This window comes from Megalops cyprinoides, chromosome 14 (assembly GCF_013368585.1).
Source record: "Megalops cyprinoides isolate fMegCyp1 chromosome 14, fMegCyp1.pri, whole genome shotgun sequence".
Classification (NCBI taxonomy): Eukaryota; Metazoa; Chordata; class Actinopteri; order Elopiformes; family Megalopidae; genus Megalops; species Megalops cyprinoides.
The window spans coordinates 12376639-12397054 of NC_050596.1; the positions used below are offsets into that span (position 1 = coordinate 12376639).

At 41.7% G+C, this 20416-nt stretch overlaps 1 protein-coding gene across 1 annotated transcript; it reads right to left on the bottom strand.

Moving 5' to 3' along the window:
- Nucleotides 1–8263: 8263 nt before the first annotated feature.
- Nucleotides 8264–18059, bottom strand: LOC118789414 (interferon alpha/beta receptor 1a-like). The gene is made up of 7 exons (XM_036545826.1): nt 17912–18059; nt 16790–16916; nt 16013–16182; nt 14339–14496; nt 10638–10788; nt 9937–10067; nt 8264–8826 (listed from the first exon to the last, which is right to left on the bottom strand). The coding sequence occupies exons 1-7, from the start codon at nt 17958–17960 to the stop codon at nt 8629–8631; spliced, it is 984 nt and encodes a 327-aa protein (XP_036401719.1). The 5' UTR covers nt 17961–18059; the 3' UTR covers nt 8264–8628.
- Nucleotides 18060–20416: the final 2357 nt, after the last annotated feature.

Here is a 20416-nt window from a genome sequence, read left to right on the forward strand (position 1 = left end):
TACGGAACCAGTGCGGTTTCCGCGGAGAAAGTGCGAACAGCGCGGCGCAGAACGGCACACCACGAGCCAAACGTCTTGCCACCGTGCATTCTCATATCGTGACGATAACAACAAACATCACTGAACAACAAAAATAAACGCCTTTTGAAGAACTGTTGTTTCGGCTTGGATCGACTGGCGGACTGCAGCATGTCATGTTATAGTAAAGAATAGAAAAAAGAAGTTTAAAAAGAGTTTAACACACAATTAACGCCATCCCCCTGACCTGCTATGATTATTACTGTAAACGCTACTTTGTATAGTTTAGTTCGTATAACTTTAAATACAATTCATGCAACAGAGTACGTATTGTAGTATATTAATATGGCCCTTAATAGCTTACACTAAGTCTATCAAGTATGGTAATTAATATATTTCTTTTAATGGACACATTACACCATTGTTTATATCGTAGCGTATGTCACTCACCGGTAAGACGTAGTTCAGGACAGAGAGTGCGAGTCTCTCTGTTTCAGTTCATCGTTCACATTTGAGTTGCTCTGACTTCGGCACCTCCGTAAAACCGGTGGTGAGAATATGTCTTCCTCGTGCATACTTTTTCAAAGTGCAATTTCATGTTGAAATAGTGATCACTACTGTATGTTCACTTAATCACGCACAGACACACACGCGCAAACACAGGCGCACATGGCGCGCACGCACGCACGCACACACAAACACACACACGCACACGTGCTGTTAGTGTACTGAAAACGTCTACGGATACACATTTTACTTTATTTGAACAGAGACCCAATTAAATCAACAGATCTATTTACTGTTGCATGCTTGTTAAAATGGAGAGGATTAAGTTGGCAAATTAAAACCTAGAGTGAATCACACCAGAGGAATTGTTTGTCATGTATGACAAACACTATGACTCACAAATCAGTAATCAAAATGTCGGCTAATGTGTGATGTGGACGACTTCGAGAATGCACTCCCTGGCAAACAGTGAAACTACAGTAAGCCACTGTGATCATAGCAACAGTACCAGATTCAGTCATTTTGAATCACTGTAGGTGTGTACGTATGTTATTTTGTGTTATTAAAGGAAGGGTGAGAAGGTGATGTGCTGGGTTGGTTTTCACCATCAGATGGCAAAGTAACGTCAAATACTGCAAGGAAAATAAGGATTCGAAGTTATTACATGGACAAAGCTGTGGCCTTTTCTGTAAGCAGTTACTCACTTGTGTTTGATATAAACACTGCTATGCAAACTCTCACATAGATGGATATAGCTCCCGTCGGATAGAATGATTGCTGTAGAATTGTGGTACTACATAAACAAGAAAAGACAGCAAACACAATAGCTTAGATCACCCAAGGTGTTGTATTTGGAGCATAATCAACACATGCAGAGGAACATCATCTGTGACTGTTAAGCCAAGGGCTGGAGGAACCAAAAAGCAGTCTAAATGGATGAGTAGTGTTACAAGATAATTACATTACATTGCATTACATTCATTTAGCAGATGCTCTTATCCAGAACAGCACAAAAGAACAGAGGTGAATCCATTCAAGTTGAATGAGCAACAGTGTCAGACAAGGCTAACAACACTCACAGACCAGTGAGGGTGAGCATGACACCATTCACGCCCTACCACAAGTTACCTTGTGCAACCTAACTAGACAAAGGGAGCCAAGTATACTACCATACATCACATGATGGTAGTAAATAATGTCCTCAAAGGATGGAAAGATGTGATAAATTCACAACAGAACTTGCAGAAGCCTCAGGTGTTGTGGCTCCTAGAGGTATAATAGGCAATGTCTATTCCTGAGCTATTATCAAATTGAATCTAGGGGAATACCACTTCCCTAAGGGGTTGAACTCTTAGACTAGGCATACATGAGATGCTTTAGATGTTTACCCAGAGCTTTGTATTCTTACAACTATCATGTACAACTACTGCTCCAGGGAAAAGGGTTAATCCCTAAGTAGCTTGTGAAGGAGATCCTTTGCCTTTCCCCCAGAACTGTTTGTTACATTGTCACTTATCAAATGTCTAAGGATTTGTCTTCCATTTCCAACCATGCAAATAACTGAGCTCATTGATCAATTTCATTCCATGCAGGTTCATTTTTTAAATGTCCTGATAATTGTATTTGTGTGTGAACCAGCCTATTAGTTAATGAGCCACATCTAGCTAATTAAAGATCTATTAAATACAGGTGTGTGGGAGGAGGCTCAATTTTTTAAGCTGATGGTTTGCTCAGGCTGGTTTTGTTTGTTGGTTTTTAAAATATTGCTTTTTTAACCTTTGCTCGTTCTGCTCATTTTTGTGAGAAGTGTTGGCCAGTTTCTCCACAGACCTCTTACTGATTTTACATGGGCTGTGAATGGGCCCCTCTTCCATGGCTCCTCTAATTATACCTCATAGTATTCAAAGCATAACATTGTTCTATGGTTTGGTGCATTACAGTATATCGTAAATTAATCACATGATTGTTTGTGTTATGATTTCTTGCCTTGGTTGGTTTCATGAGTGCGCTTTGATGCACTTTGTGATTGACTTTGGGAGTCCCTCTTGAGAAGAGTGTCTGCTGGATGCCAAAATGTAAATGTACCGTTAAATTTACTCATTTTGTATCTTACTCAGTACTCATATTACTCATTTGTATTATTTACTCATTTAGCATCTACTAAGAGCCACAATGTTAATGCAGATGTACATTGGTGTGAATATTTTCTTGGTAGTGCTGGTGATAAGATTAACATCACAATTTTTTCATTGTTGAACAAAGAAAAACATTCCACTCGTAATTAGCAATGTTAGCAAAGAAAAACTGTAGCCCTTGTTTGCTTCATCAGAGTTAAAGCAGCAACAGGAGACATGTGAAGACAGGACATCATCCCCATAATGACAGATTAGGAAACACATGAGTGTTTGCAAATGCAGGTGTCTTGTTTGTTGGTCATTGTTCATCCCTTATGGCCTCATGGCCTCACCTCTTTCAGTTTCAGTTTCAGTTTTTGTCCAGAAGTTGTAACTTATCCTTGATCAGGGGGTTAAGGGAAGGGCTATAAACATCCAGCTCATTGCCATCTTCCATTGTGCTATCTGGACTGTGTACCACTGTGATGCAGGAGTTAGCGTCCCAAAGGTCATGCATGGGTTCCTGAAGCATTGCCTCTTGGACCATCAATATCACAGGTCACTCTTGCTTCCGCACTTAAAAAATTGTTGCAGTAAGCAAACCTTGCTAAAGGAAGAGGATCAAGACTAACAGGCTATGGTCTAGATGAAAATATTTTAAATGTCCTTTTACATCAGAGTATAAAATACAAAATATATAAAAGTTTTGCACAACAGTAAAGCAGCCTCAATAGGCAGTCATTTTCAGTCAGTTGCTTTGCCTAGAGTGGCTGCCATGCAAAATAGATGAAGCAGCAATTCTATGCATTATGTGAAATTATTTCATTGATTAAGTTTGATTAAAACAATCTTAATCTGTACAAGAAACAAAGGCTTTCCGTACACCGTTTGAACAATTAATTTGAGGACATAACACTTGAGAATTTGTGAAGAGCATTCTTTTTTTGTGACAAGCCAATAAAAAAAGGCTAGTGCAAAGGCACTGCCAAGATAGAAATTGATTCACTTAAATAATCAGTTTTCCAAACATTTCCTTTGTAAAGTATATTTAAATGTTGCAGTACAAGCCGAGGTCCTTCTGTTGCATGGACTGTGGCCCCTAGTGGTCATGATGAACAAGTACTGCTGTCTGCTGTATGCGGACCTGCCATCTCTAAAACAGGTCAATCATCTCCCTCTAGTGACAGATTTTAGTTACTGGCCCCTACATGACATTGACTTCAAATATATGTGCGTGTGTGTGTGTGTGTATGTGTGTGTGTGTGTTGGTATGTGTAATTCTGCGCTATGAGAAGATATAAAGTATTACTTTCACAGTTAAGGCATGAGTTCACGTGCTGCTGACAGAACAGAACTTATCAGTCAGTTACTGGCTAACCATGAGCTATACTGTACTGCACAGAAAACCAAACGGCACATAAGACTTATATGTCTCACATGTTATAGGGGGTCTGTCTGTATGGAAGAGATGCTTCTAAATGTACCCCTAAGCACAGACTAACATAATAGATCTTTATTTATATACATACATACAGACAAATAATATATATTATATAATGTATTTTCACCAATGCCACTGTCAAAAGCCTTGGTGCAATACTTGATAGCAAACTGTCCTTCTCTTCTCATGTTGCAGCAGTGAGTCAGGTGTGCAGATTCTTTTTGTACAACATTTGAAAGATCTGCCACTACCTCACTATGTATTCAACCCAGCTCCTAGTTCAGGCCCTGGTCTTCTCATACCTGGACTACTGTAACTCCCTCCTTGCTTGTCTTCATGTCTGTGCAATCAAATCCCTACAACTAATCCAGAATGCAGCTACACAACTTGTCTACAATCTCCCTAAACATAGCCAAGTTACTTCCCTCCTCACCTCACTTCATTGGCTTCCTGTTATCGCTCTCATCAAATTCAAATAAGTACTGGCATAGAGGACAGTGAATGGGAGAGCCCCCACATACCTACGATCAGTCTTCAAACCCTATGTTCCCTCAAGATCCCTATGCTCTACAACTATGGGCCAACCGACTGTCCTATCGAGACGGGGTCGCTCTTATCATACCCTGTCTGTACTGGTCCCTCAGTGGTAGAATGAACTCCCCATGGAGGTTAGGGCAGTGGAATCACTGGCAATCTTCTGACGCAGACTGAAGACCTACCTTTTCTTACTGCATCACGGATCCACCTTAATTCCTGCCCCCAAACACCTGCTACCTCTAATATTTGATGCTTATTTTACATGTAGTATTGTGATGATGGTATTATATGGTAGTGTCGGCTTCCATTGCTTGATCAGATTGTACAAGTTAACTTGTGGTAGGGCTTCAGTGGTGTTATGCTCACACTCACTGATGTGGGAGTGTTGTTAGCCTGGTCTGAGACTGTTGCTTGTTCAACCTGAATGGATACACTCTATTCTTTTGTGATGGAAATCGCCCTGGACAACAGCATCTGCTAGACACATGTAATGCAATGTAATGCAATTTTCCTAACAGACACAAGGAGACACAAAAATCTGCAATGAGATATTCTAAAATATTTTTCTTGGGAATTCACATCAAATATATGTGTATGTGTGTGTATGTGTGTGTGTGTGTGTGTGTGTGTGTGTGTGCGCGTGCGTGTGTGTGTATGTGTGTGTGTGTGCGTGTGTGTGTATGTGTGTGTGTGTGTGTGTGTGTGTGTGTGTCATGGTGACTTCAGCAACAGCAGCAGGTGTAGGCGTCAGTGCTGACGGTGTGCACTCCGGCACACTATAATACGTTTACAGATGACACAAATCTGCCCAAACTGCTGTCATGTAATTAATGTCATAGATGTTTAAGAATGTCTGTGACATGTATAAGGATGTCTGGAGATATTTAGGGATATCTGGGGTATGTTTAAGGATGGCTGGGAGATGTTTAAGGATTGTTCGGGATTTCTTTGTGTAAAACACAAAGTTATTTAAAAGTTCTGACCTCAACAACTAAAAATTCGGGCCCATTTGTATGTTGTATTGTTTCTTAATGTGGACCTAAATAAAGAAAATAAATTGTGGGAACATGCTCTCTCTCTCTGTTCAGGTGGATGAAAGAGAACTGCGGTCAGACGGATGTCTTGTGGGTAAAAGTGAGATACACAGATGAGGAAGTAGTCAGAGAAAGGGGCTGCAGTGGACACACAATAAACCCTATAAATGGTTCTGCTGCTTATCCGGGGACTGAAGGTCAGCTTGTTCTTCAATAAGGAACAGTGCAGTGACGGGACAAGTGGAATTTTCCAGAAGTCTCTGCAGCTCTTTGCAAATGAACTTCAGCCACCTGAATCACATGCTCAAAACAAAAAAATGTGACCGTAGAGTAAAGGTTAGAGGTCAATGTTGCCACCCCCAAAAAAAAAAAAAAAAAACCACAACAGCAGTCTTCATATGGCTATACCTTTACAGCCACAGCTTTTGCTTCCTTTATACAGCCCTCATAAGATCAGTGACAGAACAGAAATTTCTGCCATTCATCTGAATGGTGTGTTTCAGATGAACTGCGCATGTTTGTTTAGAAGCACCCTTTTCCATACAATGCTCGCATTCTATGAAGCATTTCACAGCAGCTATGTTAGTGAAGTATAGTAAAGACACAACACAGCAATTGTGAAAAAGTTGACTTTACCATGCAGAACAATATTCTTACTGCAAATGAATAAAACAGTGGCTCACTGATTAAATGTGGTTGTCCACACATTGAGAGCTGTACAATGTAAACTGCATTTTAAAACACTGCATCAAAATCCATCGAACTACTATCTCCATAGCAGCAAAGGACTTCAAAAGAGTCAGTCCTTCCCTCATTAACTACTGACTTTTGGAGTGGTAAGCACACTTTTGAAATTAAGCCACAAATGACACTGTACCGTTCAGCAAAGCTGAACTTTCAAGTGTTGTTGAATTTTCCTACTTTGCTCAGTCTGACATTATCCAATCTCACTGCATACATATGTATAAAAATGTATATATTACATATTTTTCACTTATTAAGAATGTTAGACTTTATCTTAATATCATCACACAGAGCGAAGTCGTATAGTTTCCAAATAATACATTTCATTCTAGAATACATGATAGTCACATGCATTCACACCTTTGTAGTCAGCATTTTGCAAATCCTTTGCTCCATGAGCCATAGATGAAATACAGATCAAAAGTGTAATAGCCACCCTCCTTTTCACAGATGGCATGGATTCTTTCTCAACATGGCTAGATTCCAGAATGCAATGAAGCTGCAGCCCATGTTGAGAAAGAACCTGTGTCCATTGTGAAACATGGTGGGTGGTTTATTATATTTTGGGACTATATGAGAGAATTTTGGTGGAAACCTAATTCCTTCTGCTAAGACGCTGAATGAAGTTTCCAGTATGACAATGAACCAAAGTATTCATCTGCATCTACAAACAAATGGTTAACAGCACAAACTAAATGTCTTCAATGGATCATTTCAATCACTAGACCTGAATCCAGTTGAACATTCATGGTTTGAACTCACGAAAGCAATTTGCAAATGACAACCTAAAAATCTGAGGAAAACAGAGCAATCTTACCATGGAAAACAGGCAAAAATCCCAACCTCAGGAGTGCCAGAACCTCCGTGCTGGAGGAGGACTTACAAAATACTCAGGTAACTACAAAGGTGTGAATAAATGTGACCCTCGTGTTTTCTGGAATGAAATATTTGTTTGTAACAATATGCTCTGTGAGAGCTGAGTGCCTTCTGTGTAATAATTTTGTACTTTTTGTTTCCACCTGCATGCATAAAACTTATACACAAAGATGTTATTCTTCACAAAGCCCTTTGTGTACTCTCCTGAAATGTTAAGGATGTTGCATCTTTCCTGAGCGGAGCAGATTATCTGCTTCATGGTCTTGACTGGTTTCTGTCCTGTGTTGGTTTAAGGACGCACACAGGCCATGCCCGGTCAGCAATAGATATGGTTTCACCTGGCTCAGGTCTAAAAAAAGAGTTTTTCATGTTTAATTAATTGCTAACCACAGAATATTTCAAAACACAATTATAACTTTTGTGCCTGGATACTTCCTAGAAATAACGTATGCGCCTATTTGAGAGTTGCACGCCTTATCACTGCATAAGAATTGTGATGTATATAACTGAAAGCTGGAATTGCTCTGACTTCTCTATGTAAGTTGTTGGATGACTTTGCCCCTGAGAGCTTTCAGAATAAACACAGAATTGTCTCACTGCACTCTGACTCTATTTCATCACTGAGGTGTCTTTCTAGAAGGTGAGATTCCACGACAGCTCTGTGCAGTGACAATAAGATCTGTGTAACTTTAAGCAGAAAAATAAATTTTTGTCCTATAGCATTTTTTTTGTTTGTTTCAATTCAATTCAATTTGTGATCAATTCTGGAAAGTTCTGACAGTGATCTGACATCATTAATTCATTCATTCATCTTTAAAATTGTTGGCAATTCAGAATTATTCCATAGGAATTACAATAAGTGGCAAGAAAACTGCCACACACACAAACAAGAATCTAAGGATTCTCTCTCCCTCCCCCCACAGACAGACAGATAGACAGACACACACACACACACACACACACACACGCACACGCACACGCACACGCACACGCACACACACACACACACACACACACGCACGCGCACATTCATGCACATATTACGAAAAAACCTGACCTCTTCAAACATGTAACAAATATCGAGCATTCCACATCTGTGACATTTCCTTCTGCAACCTTTCAAGCCCAATCACTGCAAACTAGTCGCCAGATAACTACTCACAACTTTGTTCATTCAAGGGCGGAGATGAGGTCTTTGGGTTTGTCTGTATCCTGAGAATCAGAAGAGCCTCCAGCTTTACAGCAGTAAACCGAAGGATCTGCGAGACAGTCACCTGTCTGTGCATTTAGTCACTGGGACGACGCGGTCTCCCACTGTGCCGATGCAGTAGGCGGCTCTCACAGCTCGGCCGGGCCACTACGGGCTGCTGTCCTCGCCCTCCCCGCCGGAGCAGATCCCGGAGTCCTGCCCGGAGCTGTCCTGCCTCTGGGTCTGGAGTAGTTCTCGCTGCTCGAATTCAGGCTGGCACTGCGGCGTCTGCACGGCGACCACGGCCAGGACCGGGCAGCTCTCCTCCTGGAGCTGCAGCAGGGGGGAGGCGGCTGGCAGGGGGTCCTGGGGACGATTGCATTACATCGCATTATTGGCATTTAGCAGATGCTCTTATCCAGAGAGACTTACATAGGTTACATTTTTTTACATGTTATCCATTTATACAGCTGGATATTTACTGAGGCAATTTTGGGATAAGTACCTTGCCCAAAGGTACAGCAGCAGTGCCCCAGCAGGGAATCCAAGCAGCAACCTTTTGGTTACTAGTCCTGCTCCTTAACAACTATGCTACACTGCTGGCAATGGAGGGCAGTGTTAGAGTGTGAAACACAGCACGGGACAGTATGGCTTTACATAAATTTCCAGTGCATTGTGTGACAGAGAAAAAGGAAAACACGGGCTCTGTGGTTCACCAGTTGTCTGTATGTGTGTATGTGTATATTTGTGTACGTATGTACTGTATGTATGTATGTGTTTATGTGTGTGTATTTGTATATGTGTATATGTGTGTGTGACTGCTTGTTGGTGTGAGGAGCATGCATAAGGAAGCCAGCAGCCAGATAACAAACCACATCTGGCTGATTAGCAGTGTTTGTGTGCGGCTGCAGTTATGCTGAGTTAGGCAGTTAGCAGTTTCTGCTGTGGTTTTGTTAATGTGTTGCTTGCTTGATTTTTTTTTTTTTGGTTATGTGCTTCTGTGACTGCCATCATTGATAAGATCTTGCAGAAATGCTGTGTACAATGCTGTGTTTTGGTGCCCCACACAGGCAGCTGCTAATGATGTGTAGCAACCCATCAGAAGACTGCTTTCTACAGCAAAATGTTATTATTAATCCTATCCTGAGAATAACTGATGTAGAGTGGGGTGGGGGGGCACTCCACTCATTTTGATGTTTGCTTTCATGAAGCTTCATTCTCCCATCACCTAAGATCTCTCTGGCAATTAGTAGAGGGGATTGGACTTTACTCTTTCACCCTATGCAGCAGCTATTTTTCAATGGTCAGTATGTTCTATGAGATCTCACAGGGCCAGTTTGTCTGGATGCCATTCCTTGTGAATGTTTAATTACCTACTTGATCCTGGGTTTACCCTGTGTCATTGATGGAAAATTACTTAATGATGTTCTGAATAATTAAACCCATCAAACAGTTTGTGGCAAGGCTGTGGCCTACCTGGATACTGCTGGGCAGGTTGGGGAGGAGACATGGGCTCTGGATGGTGTTACGGTAATAATAGACAGGTGACATCACCAGCAGCAAGAAGATCAATAACCCCGGCAGTAATTTCCAGAAAAGGCGATTTTCTGGAAGGGGCAAAAAGTGCAGGTGACAAAACAGAAGATGACACAGAGGCACATGCAGAAGCCATCCTTAATAATAAGAGGTGAAAGGTATGAATGCACTTGTCTTGGTGGGGTGGAGAGTGGTAACCTGAGCACCTCTCTCAACCACACCCACACAGGCAAAGTCCATTCTTTTATGTTTTACAACGGGCCCAATTTAGACACCGCGGTTTTAAAAAAGTACAGGCAGAGTAAGGGTGATGATGGGAAATGATGTAAATGAATGACGAGAATGATGGGAAAAACAGCTAGACAACAGCCACAGTGTTTTCAGGAAGTGAGCCCTGATCTCATCTCATGTGTATGCATGTGAACTCCCTCACAAGCTCACACTGTTAAAACTCAACAACGTTCATGGCACTGTCAATCAAATGTAAATCAATGTACGGTGGAAAACACAAGACACAAAGAAAAAGATGGGGAAGAGGAAGAGGGACATGATTACACAATCTTAGAGAGGAAGAACAAACTACACCATGAGGAAGGAAGTGTACGATAATTTTAAAAATTGCAAATTTAAACAGTTCTTACCTCTGCCCCGAGTCTGTACACACAGTTTGTTGGTGAAAGGGCTAGTCTTTTTGTAGTCTGTGTTGAATGCAGAGACCTTCAGACAGTATTCTGTCCAGGGCTTTAGGAGAGTCAGAGTTCCCCATGATGTATTCAGCTTCTTATTAGACTTCTGAAGATGAGTACCAGAGAGAATCAGTGAGAACAATTTAAAATTTTTATGTAACATTTATTTTACCAGGTACATTCAATTCAGAACCATTGCATCTTATGCAATGATGACCTGGGGGAGGGAATTATTTTGCCATTTAACACAGGGCTATATTAGATGGACTGGGTTGGACTGAGGCTGGTTGGAGATGTAGCCAGGACACCAGGGATGCCCCCCACTCTTTGCAATAAGTGCCATGGAATCTTTAATAACCACAGAGAGCCAGGACCTCTGTTTAACATCTCATATTTACATTACTTTACATTACATTATTAGCAATTAGTAGATGCTCTTATCCAGAGTGACTTACATAGGTTGCAATTTTTTTTTACATGTAACTCATTAATACAGCTGGATATTTACAAACGGCAATTCTGGGTTAAGTACCTTTCCCAAGGGCACAACAGCAGTGCCCCAGAGAAGAACTCAACCAGCAGCCTTTCAGTTACAAGTCGTGCTCTTTACCAGTATGCTACACTGCCGCTATCTGCAAGCTGGCACCTCCAACAGGACAGCGTCACTGTACTGGGACATTGCTCCTTCCTGTGAAGCCTAGAGAGAAGTACTAACCAAGCCCATAACTGCTCAGCCTCAGCCATCAGGAGGGAAAGAATTGCAGAGCTGTATGGCCATACAGGATTCAGCAACTGCTTTTTACTACGGCGAACATGAGCGCTGCTCTCCCTGCTCCGCACAGCTGAAGGGATCACTGTGTACATCATCTCCAGCGCACATCTTGTCTTAAGCAATAATCGGCAGGCAAATGACTAATAGTGATCGCAGACAGGAGAAATGTGAAAACCTCTGCAGTTATGTACAGGAAATACATGACTGTTTCCTGTTTCCTGTCATATCAGTTTTGCTTCTTCATATTTTAAAACAAAACACACAACGTGTCTCAATGGTACTGATAACGCCATTGAAGTGAATCTAAGACCAGCCTAAACTCCTCCAGTTTAGACTAATGAGAGAAAAATCTACAAAGAACACCCTCTTCTCTCTTGCTCTCTTTTTAAAAAAAGAATCCATGTGCTTTATTTGTGTGACATTAAGGTATAGGTTTTATAGTAGCACATATATAGAAGGCACATTTTGTAAATAACACACCTTAGAGGTAATTACAGTTTTTTACGATTGCTTACACACTAAAATAACACACAGTTAGTGAAACCTGACACTCAAGGTGCAAAACCTCAGCCCAGATCGGCACAACTATAAGCAGATTCTCAGCCACACACTGTTTGTAGTGTTTTGCAAAATTTGTAGTGTTTTGCAAACCTGGAGGAGGATGTGGACAAAGAAGACGAGGACCAAATTTATCAGATGAGATTCGAGCAACATTGGTTGACCATATTGTAAACCATGGGTTGACACTGAGAGAGGCTGGACAGAGTTCAGCCCGACCTCAGCAGATATACTGTTGCAACAGTAATTCGGACATTATGACAAGAGCACAGGTGAAAAACAACTTTTCTCTACTGTCTACAGTAAAATCAATACAATGTAGCCTACTATATGCACCACATCAGTACTTTTTGGTACCCATTCACTGCATTCCACGTCTGAAACAATGCCTTTGTACACTGTCCTGTGACATTTTACATGTATTTTGATTGGTCTACATAGGATTGAGGGACCTCAAGGAGGAAGGGGCCCCATATTTTCAGAGGAACAAGAGAGAGGTAATGTAAACATGGTTTTTGCCAATAATGCGATAGGCCTCAGAGAAATTCAAACAAACGTTCTCAATGACCGCACAGTTTTCAATAATGTCCGTCAGGGCTCTCTATCAACACTGGGGCGAATCCTTAAAAAACATTACATACAGATGAAACAACTCTACCGAGTGCTATTTGAAAGAAATTCTGAGAGAGTAAAAGACCTGCAGCATGAATATGTGGAGGTAAGTAATGTACACTTCAGTATTGTGCACTGCACACAGAACCTTTTTACATGTAAATTTATATTGAACTACACAGTGCTTTCATTTTTGTCTCCACAAATGTTTTTGCTGTGTTTATGTACTATATTCTATTTGGAATATGTTCTGTTCTGATTTTCAGTGCAAAATGCTACCTTTGGAAATGCACTGTATTGACTGATTTTACGATGTGGAGAGAAATAAATATTTTCATCAGTGTGCAGTACTGGTCTTGTGTGCTGTGTTTGGTCAATATATTCATGTACTTTACTCTAACAATATCTCTGAAAAAATCAAACCCAGACTATATCATTAGAAAAGCAGAAATGTTAAAAAGTGTTTGAGATTGAGCATAGCAGTGTGTAACTGGTTCAAACAGAATCAGATCGTATGAACCATGTGTGTGCCATACGGTGACAAAATTGGGTTTTTATAAATTATTGTATAGTTTTGAATGAAGTGTTTCATTTTGCAAAAGATCTGTGTTTTGCTACTTGTGTGTGTGGTTGTGTGACTTGTGTGTAGAGTTTTCAAAATAATGCCTAAGCAATCATAAAAATCTGTAACACCCTTGACAGGTGTGAAATTAGCAGGTGAGGTCACATAATAACAAATCCTGTTGTTTGTCTTTCTCTATATAACTCTTCACCTGTCCCTCTCTCTCTTTATCTTTCTGCCCCTCTTCCTTTCTCTTACTGGCCCTGCCCTTTAACTGCAGAACAGAATGTTCCAGAATGCACTAAAGGGCACAAAGCCGTGTGGCTGTCGCTTGCCATAGAACACCACTTCCTGCAGAAAGTAGAGCAGAGCTGCTAAGGCCTTTGACTGCCTGCATTCCTGGGTAGGGTGGTGTGCTCTTTATGGTAGCATGAAGAGGCGTGTTCTATTTCTTTCTTTCTTTCTTTATTTATTTTGCATTATTTCACCCAACTTTTTCATAGTCGTCAATTAGGTATTCAGCTCATCACCAGCACAGCAACCACCACTGAACCCACGAAGGGGCGGGAAGCCCTTAAGGTCGAATCCCTCAGGAGGTGCGCAGAATGCAGTGGGATTTGGCTGAGAAGTTATCTTGGGGTATTTCACAGACCCGCAATGTTAGCCTGATTAACCAACATTAACTCATTGGGGGTTAATTCACAAATTTGCACAAGATAAAAAAAGGTTAAAATTGCCTAATGAAAGGTAGAATTGCCCATCGAAAATATCTGTATCTATTGTCACCTGGCTAGTGAAAATACATTAGTGTCATTGCTTAATCATTGTATTTTTCACATTTATGAAATAATTACTGTCTGTTAGCATTACCTTATTATCCTGGCCTTTGAGGCTGGGATAAACCTGAAGATGTGTATAGCTCATGTATGGTAGTGGGTATATGCGTGCTTGTGTGCGTGTGTGTCTGTGTTTGTGTGTTTGTTTGCGTGTGTGTGTGTGTGTGTGAGTGTGCGCGTTTGTGTGTGTGCGCATGTGTTTGTGTGTTTGTTTGTGTGTGTGTGTGAGTGTGCGTGTGTGTGTGTGCGTGTATGTGTGTGTGTGCCAATGTGTGTGTGCGTGTATGAGAGTGTGCATACACTTATCTTTCCTTACCTGCTGTGAAGCATCCTTCTCCCAGTACTGCACCCAGAAGGAGAGCGGCATGATGGAGCTCATGGAGACATTGTGGATGGTGAGCGGCTCTGTGATGTTGATCGTCAGCATGGCTTCCCTGCTGATGACCTCCACGTGGGGTGGGGGGCCAAGCGATGCTGCAACACAGGGCAACCCCACGTCACAGTTCAGTCTTCTCCTCTGCCTCCACGGCTGAGCCACAATGCCACAGATATCTGACCTCAACAGGAAATTCTGACTGTTATGATAGTGGTTATGGAAGCCACAAGGGGAGTCAAGTGATAGAAATGGTGAGGCCTCACAGAGGCCATGACAGGTTTTAGCATGTGCTGTCAGTGGACTGGTTTGAACCAGCTGAAAGAACCATGGAGCTCTTGAGCGGTTTAGCCTGTAATGGTGCCTGCTCTGTGTGTGGGCTGGGCCCCATAGACAACAAATTGTCAGTTTGAGACTGGGCTGTGTCATTAGCGGTCTATGACCAGGCGACCTCAGCAGAGGAACTTGATTGGCTCTAGCCTGCCAGGGTGGGGTGGGCATATTGTATTAGGTTGCTATTGGTGAGAAATGCACTGCTCTTCCAAGTTGCACTCTTTCTTGCAGCGGTTGCAGTTGTCGTGGGCGAGCGTGTCAGCTGACCGCATGTGCCTTACGTCATAACTTCCTATTCAACCGTGGGAGGTGCGCCAGTGAGTCAACCTCATGCTTAATGTACAATTGCTGATTCCCAAGTCTGAGTGGCAGACGGGTGAAAAGGGCCTTGGCCTCCAACCAAAAGCGAAAAGGGCCTTGGCCTCCAATCAGAAGATGATCGGTTCAAACCAGTGAGCCATTGGAAGCACACAATGGCTCCATCTGTCCTGACATTCACGAAGCATGTCTGCTATCGCTAGCATCCAGAGTCAAGAAAAATATAAAAGGCGTTAAAAAAGACAGAGGAATAAGTGATGAGGGCAAAAGCATCGGACTCCGGTGGCAAACACCAAAGACAGATCTCTCCAAAAAGCAATCCTGCCCACGCATGAGAGACATCCATTTGGCTGAATTGTTTACTGCTCTCCTTTGTACTTTTCGCTGGAGCACTTTTGCACTTCCTCACATGTAAATAAACAAATTTAATTCAGTAGATATGCATTTCCATGCAATCAAAAAGTGAAGGTTGCGTGTGATGTGGTTATAGCAGTATTTTTTTGGCTTGGAGTCCAATGAAAGGATCACACCTGGACGGGGGCTGAGGTGGCTGACCTCCTGGATGTCATAAACAGGGAATAGAAAGTGGGGGGGGGGGCATGGTGTGGAAGAGGGATGCCGTGAACCGCTGATGCGGGAAGGAAGTTTTAAGTATAGTTGTGGATGGGACCAATTTATCTTGTTTTAATTTTGTAAGGATTGTCTTGAAATTCTCCCAAATCTTTGTCAGAGCTTCAGCAGTGTGTGTGTGTGACCTCTGAGTCTTAACTTTTATTTCATTGCATGGACAGAGCAAGAACTCTTCATCTTTGCAGTTAGAAATGTCAATCTGTGAATAAGATTGCCTTTTTGTAACAGATCCGCCTATATGCACAGTAGCAGCGAAGCAGAAGTGAAAAGATGAGAAACTAGGAAGACACGGGAAAAAAGGATGAGAAAGATGGAGAAAGATGGGAGGAGACTAACCGTGCTCATCGGGACAGAATTTCAGCGGGTACCATTGGGAGCTTTCCCTCTGCCCCTCTGCTTGCACCTGTACCGTGTAGCAGGCCCAGTAGTATAGGTTTTGGAAGGAGAAGTCGCATTGGTTCTCTGCTGTCCTGTTGCACACCCAGTTGTAGGACTTCTCATTGGAACTGTGACAGGAAGGATGCCCTGGGTTAGTAGCACTGGGTTATCAATTGGATCATCAGGCTCATTTTTATGAGTCACACTGATGAGTTATCTGTGCGGAGGCTGTTACAGCAGTGTGTGGTCTTTACAGAGATTATTACAGCATTTTGTTCTGCATTGTCATTTTTACAGAGACTATTACAGCAGTTTGTTCTGTACAGAGATTATTACATCAATGTGATCTGTACAGAGACTCTTACAGTGGTGTGCAACCTATAAATACTTTTAGAACAGTGTTGTGATCTGTGCAGAGACTATTACAACAGCATGTGATCTGTAGAGGGACTATCACACATGTGAAAAGTAGAGAGATGGAGAATTCAGAAATTCTGATCTTAAAATATCTGATCATTCTCAGTGGTCATTAGACGTACACTCTCCGTATTCCCTCTCTGTTCTGGATTTTTAACACTTAGGCCATTCTGAAGCTGGTACCGCTCTGTGTCAGAAAACCTGGCGTAGTGCTGCCTTTTCATACTCCACCAACATCCATCACTAAAGTTTCAGTTCCATTACTACCACTTAGCATGGCTTAAACTATGCCCCATTCCAAACCCCGCGCACACTCACTAGGTGTAGCCAGCGGTGAACCTGACGGTGTAGTTTGCCTGCGTCTGGTCCCAGTTCCACCTCAGGATGTACCGCGTGTTCACCGCCTCCATCGTCACATTTTCAGGCCTGAGCAAGGCCTCTGCAACTGGGGAAAAATGTCGAAACAACGTCCGTGAGAGACGACATCACCCAGCACCAAGTTTTCTTTTGAAGGCTTCACCTCAGTGGTCTTCTCAGTGCTGGTTTGCCAACTGCTAATCCTCGCTCCAGGGAGCATTTACCATGATGTCACCATTCATTATTTTTATTCTACTGTTCAGGGCCTTTGGATGCCAGTGTATTAATGTAGTGATGATTAGCTTGGAGTCCAGTGAAGGGACCACACCTGCCCACGAGGCTAAGGTCATTGACCCCTCATGTAGACATCATAAACAGGGAACAAAGTGGAGATGGGGTCAGGGAGGGATGGCATAAGCAGCTGATGTGGAAAGAAAGTTTGAGCTTGTAGATGAAACAGTTATCTTGGTTTGGCCTGATAATTTGCGCTGTGTGGAGCAGTAATTGCCTACTACAGGGGTTCAAATTTCTCCAGAGTCTTTGCTGGGAACTTCAATTAAAAGTAGCACTAGTAATAATACAATCAGATCAACTAACACAGGTTTAATGGAAAACCTTCAGAGGATCTAACATAACACAAAATTAATTAAAAGGATACAAAGATAGTCTGAGTTATGGATTTTAGGTGACCTGTTCCAGATTCCTTTTGTAGTATTCCAAGATATTCTCAGCTTTTGAATAAGGGGTGGTGTTAAGTTGCAGAAACCTGTCAGACTGACTCTTAAGAGGCAGGGCAGATCACCATAGGAGTGAGTCATGTTACAGACAAACAAAAAAACTGAGATCCATTTTGAATCAACTATATAACATAATGAATGAAGAGCTGGGGTTTGATGATCAGAATATAGCAGGCTCAAATCACTCCATGGAAAGGCACTGCTGTGGGAGCCCTTGAGTAAAGCGCAATACTTATTAAAATGTTGTAATATGACAGGGTAATCTTTCTCATTCTCTTCCTGCATCTCCGCCTCAGATATTTGACAAATACTTTCACTATCACTTGCACAACCAAAGGATTCTTACCAGTGAGTGTGAGGAGGAAAGCCAGGCTGGTGCACCTGTTCATGAGCATAGCTGCATTCCTGATTGCTGAACCATATTTTCCCTCCTCAGTCTTTGCTCTGCTGAAGGATGGACCCAGATGTTTCCTCCAGTATACTGCCACACGAGAACTGAGGCACCAAGCGGCATGCTGCAATTACCGAGAAACTGACAAAAGCACGGAAGTCCACGCCAGCTGGGTTTAGGGCCGTCTCAAAAAGATCATACTTTTTCTCCGCCTTTCATAGTCGCACAGTGATTAGTGAAACAGGGATTCTGCCTTTTCCCTAATGGAGAAATGATCAGCCCAGAGGACTCTGATTTTCAGGAAAGTTTGCAATGATTCTTGCAATTGTTCTTTGCTTAAGACCTACAAACATATAGTGTGTCAGATCCTACAAGCCACATTAAGTGTTCTTGTAATGCCTTACCAGCTGAGGGATGAGCGTTCAAAGGCTTGAAATGTTTGCTTAAACCTGTTCACTAATGGGATGTCATTAGTGGTGAAGGACTGCCAGCAACCAATGAAAAACAACAATCAATACCATAACGTGCAAACTACGAAAAGTTGTTTTCTGTGAGCTGCTAGTTGTCATATAGAACTGCAACAGCAAAAAAAAAACAAAAAACAAGAGAGCTGTTAATAATGAAATAATAAAAACACAGTGGAAAAGATATGAGCATCAAGCCAATGCACAGTGGAAAACAGCATACTATTTGGAATTTACTGAGATGTCCTGAGAACATTACAGGGTGTCCATGCTCAAACAACATTATGGCCAACATTACTTCTGTTTTGACACACAGTTCAACGCTATTTGAAAACTGCAGATTCAAACTCATTTTTGATTATGTTTGTTTAAGCATTCGCTCACCAGATTCTTACTGTATGCCAGGTTCACCCACTCTGAATTTGCTTATGATTTTCAAGAATCATATTTTGAAGAATGTCTTAGATAAAAAGAAGGATGACAAAGATGAAATACTGCTCAGAGCTTCTCATAGAACATTCATATAGGAGTTTCACATATAAACCATTATATAGCTACAGCAGACAGAGAGATGGATAACCAAAAAGAGAAAAAAATGGTAATTTTTTGATGGTCCCTAAACACAAATCAGTGACAAAACTACTGCTGTTACTTGTGGTTTCCTTAATTCATAGAATTGACTAGAAGAGACAGATGGGTGCACTGTACTCACAATCAAAATCTGACAGTGTACAGAAACAAAACAAAGACAACAAAGTTTGTGTTTTTCTCTTTGTATTGTTCATTCCTGCAATATTGATCTTCTGGAGCAGACCCCTACTGCCCCATTTGAAGTTATATCTTTCTTTCTTCTTATTTATTGGCAAACACTTATCCAGGGTGCTTTATCAGGCAACTTTGGCACAATAACTAACAAAATACAGCAACAAAATGTATCTACTACATTTGATTTTTTTCTTGCTTATTTGTTTTAGTATGCATTTAGGAGGTCAAAGCCAAAGCCAATACAGTTCTGCCAATTTGTGCCATTTAGTTTGTTTTAAGGTGGAGAGCAAGGCACTGAACAATTGAATAGGTTTTCCTGCACCTGCTGAAATTATTTAAGGGCCAGGTAACAGGATTACCTCATAAATCCTTGTTAACACTATTTTAGTGTGGTAGAGTTATGCATTATCATCTTCATCAAACCTTCAATTTTGATTACTTTGATTAATTTTGACCTTTAATTCATTTGAACATGTTGTATCACTGTGCCTTTGAATCATTATGATTCAGCACTATGCCTCTGTATGTAGGGTGCTGAATCTCTGAGACACTACCCCTTAGTAGCTGCAGAGATAACACAAGGCTTTGGTGACCTCTGCCACAGAATGCGCTTAACCCAACATGTGCCAGCATAGCCCTGTGAGCACAAGGAGAGGAGCCTTCTATATTTCACTTCATGTATAGATCCAGCCTAACCGTACTTTTAGCCGTAGTGTAATACGGTGGTAACGGTGATAGTCCAAATTTTTCCAATGATACTGTCAGCTAGTTGATTATAATAGCTAAATTGAAATAAAACCTTGTTCCCTCTGAGACCTGTGTGCTGAGGCAAAGAATGTTGGATCAAGCCTCAGACAGACTCTGGCACTGAGGCTTTCCGGCCCTCAGTTCTTTTGCCTTTAAAAAATTGGTTTCATCAGAAATCCTGAACCTGAATTTTGTAATGAAGTATACCTGTCCTCTGTGTTTGTTTGTTTTCTGGTCTGGATTGGTAGGAACCTGAATCACCTGTTTGGAGTTGGTAGCGGGAATGGTTCTCCACCGGTGCCACAAGTGCCTGGGGTGGCACTATGTAAATACTAAACAGATTGAGCATAAACACAGGAGACCTCAACAATCAGGTTTCGAAAGACTGTACTTTTATGATGATGCATAAACCCAACAGGATGCGGGTAGCACAAACACACCCACACATTTTTTTCCTGACTGTTAATTCCTTTTACTGTTATAT